The sequence below is a fragment of the Antechinus flavipes genome, chromosome 4 (genome assembly GCF_016432865.1).
Source record: "Antechinus flavipes isolate AdamAnt ecotype Samford, QLD, Australia chromosome 4, AdamAnt_v2, whole genome shotgun sequence".
In the NCBI taxonomy this organism is placed as follows: Eukaryota; Metazoa; Chordata; class Mammalia; order Dasyuromorphia; family Dasyuridae; genus Antechinus; species Antechinus flavipes.
Window position 1 is genome coordinate 472,877,403 of NC_067401.1, and position 6,546 is coordinate 472,883,948.

Genomic DNA, 6,546 nt, shown 5'->3' on the forward strand with positions numbered 1-6,546 from the left:
GGGAGCGCTATCTCTTTAAGAAAGGAGGGACAGGAAGAATCATCTTCTTCCGGCTCCGCTTTCGTTATCTGGGACCCGTCACTGCTTGCGGGGGCGGGGCTCCGGCTGTTTCCGGGGGTGGGGCGAGAGGAGTAGGATGTCTTCCTCTAGCGTTAGGACTCCTTCGGAGCGCGGGTTTCCCAAGGGGCGGGGCGCCTCCCTCTGGCCAATCCTCAGGAGCCGCCGGGGCGTGGCTTGTTTATAGGCCGGGCCTCCGGAAGGCCGGGGACGGTGAGGGGGAGGGGGAGGGGAGTTTGGCCTTACTTTTCCAGGCCTGCCCAGTGCGCCGTGGAGACCTGTCTCTTTAAGAGCGCAGTGAGGGCGGGGGAGGAGAGGAAAGGAAACTGCGCCCCATCCTTGCCCCGCCCTGCGCCACGCAGCGTGAGTTGGAGGCGGAGGCTCTCCCCCCTCCCGCCCCCGCTCCGCGGCCCCCGCCCCCCGCCCCCATTCTGTCCAGTTCCGCCGGAACCCGAGCCGGGGCAGGTAAGAGTTTGAGCCCCTCCGCGGGGGAGGGAGAGAGACGGAGCCCCAGCTCCTCCCCCGACGTCTCGCCCCTTCGTCTCTCCGCAGTCCCCGCCCCAGACCCCCTCGGCTCTGCGGGGCTCTGAGTGCCGGGACCAGTTGCTGTCATTCCCTGTCTCTCACTGATAGGGTCGTGTGAGGTTCCTAGCAGAGAGGTGGGAGGGGCGGGGGGTTTCTAATCCACCCAGTCCAGAGGTGGGGTCCGGAGACCTGGGTTCAAATCGTGGCACTGCCTGGGGTCCCCCAGATGGGTCCCCTGCCTCACCTTCCCCATCTGTTAGCGGATCTCCGAGCCACCCTCCTGGTTTGGAGCTTTGACCTTATGGACCCCCGGCTGGATGACGGACTCTGTCTGGCTCCTTTGGGCTGGAAGAGTGTGATCCCCGTTTCAGAGATGAGAAGACTGAGGGAGATGACTTCCATTTTAGGCCCTCCCCTTTTGCACCTGTTACCTCCCTTCCCCCTCCATGTCTGCATTGCTCTCCCCTTTCCCATTTCCGGATTCCCCCCCTCCCCTCCCTTCTTCCCTGCCTCTGTCCCTCCCCTCCCCTTGAGTTTCCTCCAAGGCCCCCCACCCCATCACCTCCTCGGAGGCCTTCTGGGATCCGCCCCCCCATCATCTCCTCCCAGGCCTTCACAAACCCCGCCCCCATTTCAGAGGTCTTCTCAGATTCGCTCCCCCCATCCCATCACCTCAGAGGCCTTCTCAGACCCCACCCCATCACCTCCCAGGCCTTCAGAGACCTCCTCCCCCCATCTCCGAGGCCTCTGGGACTCCCCTCCCCCCATCATGTCCCCTCCTCAGGCCCCCCCCCCCCAGTTGGTGATCTCAGTCTAGAAGATACTTTGTGGCTACTTTGTATCAGCTCTTTCTCCAGCCTGACTTATTAGGGCTCAATCACCGGGGACCCCGGCCTCCCTCCTGGAGCTCCCAGCCCAGGGTGCCCGGGGCCCGCCCACAGGCCTTAGAAGGGTGGCATTCAGAGGCCGGGCCGTTGGGGGTTGTGGCCTCCGAGGGGGCTGGAGAGCTGAGACCTACAGGAGGCTTGGGGCGGGGCAGGGAGTGGGGGGAGCAGCCCCAGTGGCTTCATAACTGGAGATCGGGAGCCTAAGTCTGATTCTGGAAGTACCAGGGAGCCACAGAAGGTTAAGGGAGGTGAGAGCTTAGGAAAATCACTCTGGCATCCCAGGGAGGATGCCGAGTGCTCGTCTCTGAGCCAGGGGAAGCCATGGAAGGTTGCAGGAGAGGTGAAACCGGTAGGAAGTGGCGGGGACAGAGGGAGATTTAGACACCGACATCCCAGGGTCCTGACTCCTCAAGAAGGGCCCATAGGTTTCTTTAGATCGCTCTGGAAGATCCAGGACACAGTTACCTGGCATACAGTAAGTGCTTAATAGATGCTTGTTGACTGACATATACGGAAAGTCAAAAACTCCTACTCCGATCCACCTTCCTCCCCTATTTTGTAACATTTCATAACATTTATTTTTAACATATTAAGAAATTTGACTTAAGATAGAGGAAGGCACAGGCTCCCCCCTTCCCCCCTCCTGGCTAAAAGCCCCTCCACCTCTAGCTATCCTGACAAGTGGGCACGTTCCCTTTGGATCTTCAGTTGGGTGGTGCCTTTGGCGGGCCCTGCCCTCCGGGGGTGATGCTTTCAGAGTTAAATCCCAGAGCTTGAGAGAGACCAAGAAGAGAGAGCCTGGGAAAGCTCTGTGGCCCCCAGCCGTAGCCCCTTCCCTGCCCCCAACTCCCGCTCCCTCATCCCCTGTGTATCTTCAGCGCTGGGACTGGGCGGTCGTTTCCCTTGTACGTCTGAATCGGAAGGGTGGCTTCGGGTGGCCGAGAGGAGGCGAGGGCATTTATTAAGCACCTGCTGTGTGCTAGACACTGGGCTAAGTGCTTTCCGGTACCGTCTCATGTTACATAAGAAGTGGATTGTTGAAGGCAAAGCTCGGACAATCAGGGCTCTGCCCCTGAGATTTCTGGGACGTGAGGAAGAGCCAGAGACGGGATGGGCCGGGGTCTTTCTACATTGGCCTGGGGGTGTCATTAGCTGTGGGGATGAGGAGAAACCCCCTGGTGTGTTCCTTTTCCATCCAGGGCAATGATGGTTGGGGGAAGTGGAGGAGGGGGGCGCCTGCTTCCCGGGGACAGGTCTGCCTCTTGTGGCCCCAGGATCCCTCCAACAGGAGAGTCTGGTTTTGTGAGGAGCTGGCTTACGGAGGGGCCTCAGAGCAGAACGTCAGAGCAAAAACACTGTCCCCAGAGCGGGGGAAGCCAGAGCCGGGAGTCGGGGGACCCCTTTTTCATTTTTTTCATCTGGTCCATTCCCTTCATTTTATAGAGGAAACTCCACCGAGACCGATAAAGTGACCTACCCAGGGGCATTCGGTGCAGACTTGAAACTCAAACCCAGTGGGTTGTTCCCCCAGCAGCCCCCACCGACCATGGCTTCCCTTGGGGCCATGGTCTGTGTGTGTGTGTGGGGTTTGTGTGCACGTGCTTGTGGGCGTACACATGCGGGGGGCCCTTTGGAAAACTGGCATGCCTGGGAGCCCCCCTCTGTGCCTCAGGCAAAACCAGTAGGATTACAAAGGAAACCAGTTGTATGGGAACAGACAGCCCCAGCTGGAGGGAGCTTGCTGGCCATTTGGCCCCCCGGTATCGAGGGGAGTGGGGGGCACCCTCAGCCCGCCCTCCCTTCTCTCCTGGAAAGCCTGGCCACGCCCGGTCTTGCCGCTCCCTCTCCCTGGTTATTTCTGGGGCCGGGATCCAGGATTAGTCGCTGTTCCTGGATGGGCCTTGTCATCTCTCCCTTAGAACAGAACTTCCTGATGGCTTTTGTCTTTGTGCCCCAGGAGGCCGCTAGGGGGCCCTAGACTGCACAGAACTATTAAGGGGGCCTCCCTTTCAGAATTCAAATCCAGCCTCAGACACTTCCTAGCTGCCTGAGCCCAGGAAGTCACCCTATTTGCCTCAGTTTCCTCATCTGTCAAATGAGCCGGAGAAGGAAATGGCAAATCCCGCCTGCCTCGTATCTCTGCCAAGAAGACCCCAGATGGGGGTCTCAGAGAGCCAGAAATGGCCGGATAACATTCATTCGTTCGTTCGGTCTCCTTCCCTTCGGTATTTTTTTTAGTAGGCTTTGAAGGAGAGGGCCGGTGCATAGGGGAGAGCTCGACCCCATTTTATTTTTTATTTTTTTCTCAATCGTAATTTATTTTTGCGTTTTCACCCCCCATTCTGGTGAGATTTTGCGTCCCAGATTTTTCCTCCTTTGCTCCCTTTCCTTCCCCCTCCCCCAAACAGCAAGCCGCCTGATAAAGATTGCGCAACCGTATTTCCAGATCAGTCATTTTGTGAAAGAAAAGTCAGAACAGAAGGAAAAACGCGAGAAAGAAAAAGCAAACCAGAAAACCCAGACGAAAGTGCTGTGCTCTGATCCCTCGCCAGGTGAACGTGGCGTTCTCCGTCCCAGATCTGTTGGAGCTGCCTTAGGTCGCCGCACGGCGGAGAAGGGCTAAGTGTGCCATGCGCTGGGACCCCCATTTTATAGGTCATACTTGGGGCTCTGAGACTGGTCAGAAATAGGAAGAACACTAAATGATAGACCAGATGTTTGGCTGTTGGTAACGGGGGGGCCTCCGGCCCTGTTTCTCCATAGGTAACATGACGTTGACAGATTGACAACACTTGATATTTTACCTCTTTTTTCTCTTTCTTTTTCCTTTTTTTTTTTTTTTTTTTTTGCTGAGGCAATTGGGGTTAAGTGACTTGCCCAGGGTCACACAGCTAGAAAATGGTTAAGTGTCTCTTGAGCACTAGTCCCTCGACTCAGGAGGGCTTGGTATAGAGCGGGCCCTCTCACAGGCACCGAGAACATGCTAGGTGATCCATGAATTGATGTCACTGGGCCTCAGTTTCCTCCCTAGGGAATAAATAACGGCTCCTTCCAAGGTGATTGTGGTCTAGGCATTTTATATACTTTGAAGGGTTCCCCAACTGCCGGCTTTTAAGATCACCCAATTCTTGGATTTTTGGGACCATTTTCAACCAATTTTTCTTTTCTTTTAGGCCTCCCTGACCGTTCCTTTTGGTAACTGGACAGGAACCTACTGGATGAATGGCAGCTGTCGATGACTTAAAATTTGAAGGTAATGACCTTCCATCCACACCTTCGGGACCCCGACCTGGAAAGCCGTGTGCCGGTTCACAAGCAGTCCCTGTACACTTAGTAGCATTTTTTCCTTGGGCAGCTATTAGTGAGCGCCTGCTGTATGCAGTTGCTTCCCGGGAGGTAGGCTAGCTTTGGGGACGAGGGCGGAATGACCAGGTCCTGGCCTCCTGAAGGCCCTTGCTGTGCTCCGAGGCAGGCCCCCCGCGCAAGGTCGCCCCCTCCCCAGAGTCCTTGAGGATTCGGGGTACAGTCTGTTCCCCTCTCCGTGGGGTTCTCGTTTGCAGAATTTGGGGACTCGGCCAACCTGCTGGCGGCCTCCCAGGATGACACCGCCGTGACCATCGAGGAGCCCAGCCCGAATCCGCCGGCCCTGAGGGGCCTCCCGAGAGGCCCGAGGAGGGAGGAGGATGAGGAACTCCTGGGTCACGGCGACTCGGATAAAACGGAGGTGAGGAGGGCCGGCCCGGGGCTCCCCTGTTGGCAGCAATGGCCGCAGAGCTTCCCGGGGAGCTTCCTGAGTGTCCCAGGCTGGCGTTTAATCGGGCTTAAGATGCTGGCGAGTCCGGCCTGAGCCGGACCTTCGCATCCTTGTTTCCTGTGTCCTTTCTGATCTGGGCTCCTCTGGGCCTGGCTCACGTGACCGAAGGGGTCCAGGCCCCTGAGGCTCGGGGAGGGAACGTCCCCAAAAGCTGGGTCACGGGAGCGACCCAAAGGCTGGGCCACGGGGGTGGCACTGGGGGGCATAGGGGGGATGACAGACCTTGGCTAACTCTGGAGAGTTCTGCCCAGAGAGGGCCGGCCCCCAGGACATAGACGCCGGTCATGGTTCAGCAGCCCCGCAGGACAGGGGGGCCGGTCCCAGGGGGCATTCACCCAGGGCGCCGGTCCCTCCTCCCGCAGCTCCTGGCCGCCCAGAAGAAAAGCTCCCCCTTCTGGACGTTTGAGTACTACCAGACCTTCTTCGACGTGGACACCTGCCAGGTGGGTGCACAGGCTGCCCTCTAGTGGCGGGGGGTGTGTGGGACGAGTACCCCGGAGAGCGGGCGTCTGGGAGGGCGCAGGGCAGTGGCCTCAGGCCTTGGGCGCCCTTGGCTGGAGCAGCTGGGGGGAGTTGGGGCGGGCGGCCCTCAGGATGCTGGAGCGCAGCCGCTTCTCCCGTTTCCCAGTGAGTGAAGGACGCTGCTGTCCCTTACAAGTTAGGGCCACGGAGGCCCGGTTTTGTCCCATCTGACTTTCCCAGACCTCGGGGCCCCTGGCGTAGACCTGACTGCCCAAGCACACCCATGGCCCCACAAGGTTCCGGTGCCTCCCCCTCAGCTTGGTGGCTTTGCCCCTCCGTGCCTCCGGACGCGTGGGTGGCCTGGCCTCCTCGCGGCTTTGGGCCGCTCAGGGCTCTGCGCCTTGGGGCGCTTCCTGTCTGGGGCTCCCCAGATCAGAGAGATGAAGCCCCAGGCGGTGAGAGGCCCCGGGGCCCAGAGGCCCTGCTTCCCAGGAGTGAGCCCGGGGTTCAGACCCAACCCCCCCACACACACACCTGAGCTCGCCCCCGCCGCAGACCTGCTCTAGCTGCCAAGGCCGGTCTTAGCCCCTCCCCCAGGCCCCAAGTGCACCTGCCTCTCAGGGTCCCAGGCGGGTCACGACGCCTCATCCTCACCCCCTTTCACAGCATTGGGGTCACAGCCCTGTGGGGGGTAGGCGACCCCCCAAGCTCACGCGTCTTGGGCCCCGGCCTTCGGATTCGGCCGAAGCTTTTTCCCACCGTCCCCAATCAGTCCGGTGCCTTTTAAAAACTCCTCCTGTG

The 6,546-nt window shown here is 59.3% G+C and overlaps 1 protein-coding gene across 3 annotated transcripts in view; it reads left to right on the top strand.

Moving 5' to 3' along the window:
• Positions 1 to 312: 312 nt before the first annotated feature.
• The window catches only part of YIPF1 (Yip1 domain family member 1), a 17,330-nt gene continuing 11,096 nt past the window's right edge, over positions 313 to 6,546 (top strand). Inside the window, exons 1-5 of one of the 3 annotated variants that reach the window (XM_051999648.1) lie at positions 313 to 522; positions 3,878 to 4,021; positions 4,643 to 4,722; positions 5,030 to 5,193; positions 5,646 to 5,726. In XM_051999648.1, the coding sequence (XP_051855608.1) occupies positions 4,692 to 4,722; positions 5,030 to 5,193; positions 5,646 to 5,726 (276 nt within the window). In that variant the 5' untranslated portion in view covers positions 313 to 522; positions 3,878 to 4,021; positions 4,643 to 4,691. The remainder of the gene's footprint in view (positions 523 to 3,877; positions 4,022 to 4,642; positions 4,723 to 5,029; positions 5,194 to 5,645; positions 5,727 to 6,546) is intronic. The other 2 variants (XM_051999646.1, XM_051999647.1) reach the window with 2 other exon arrangements.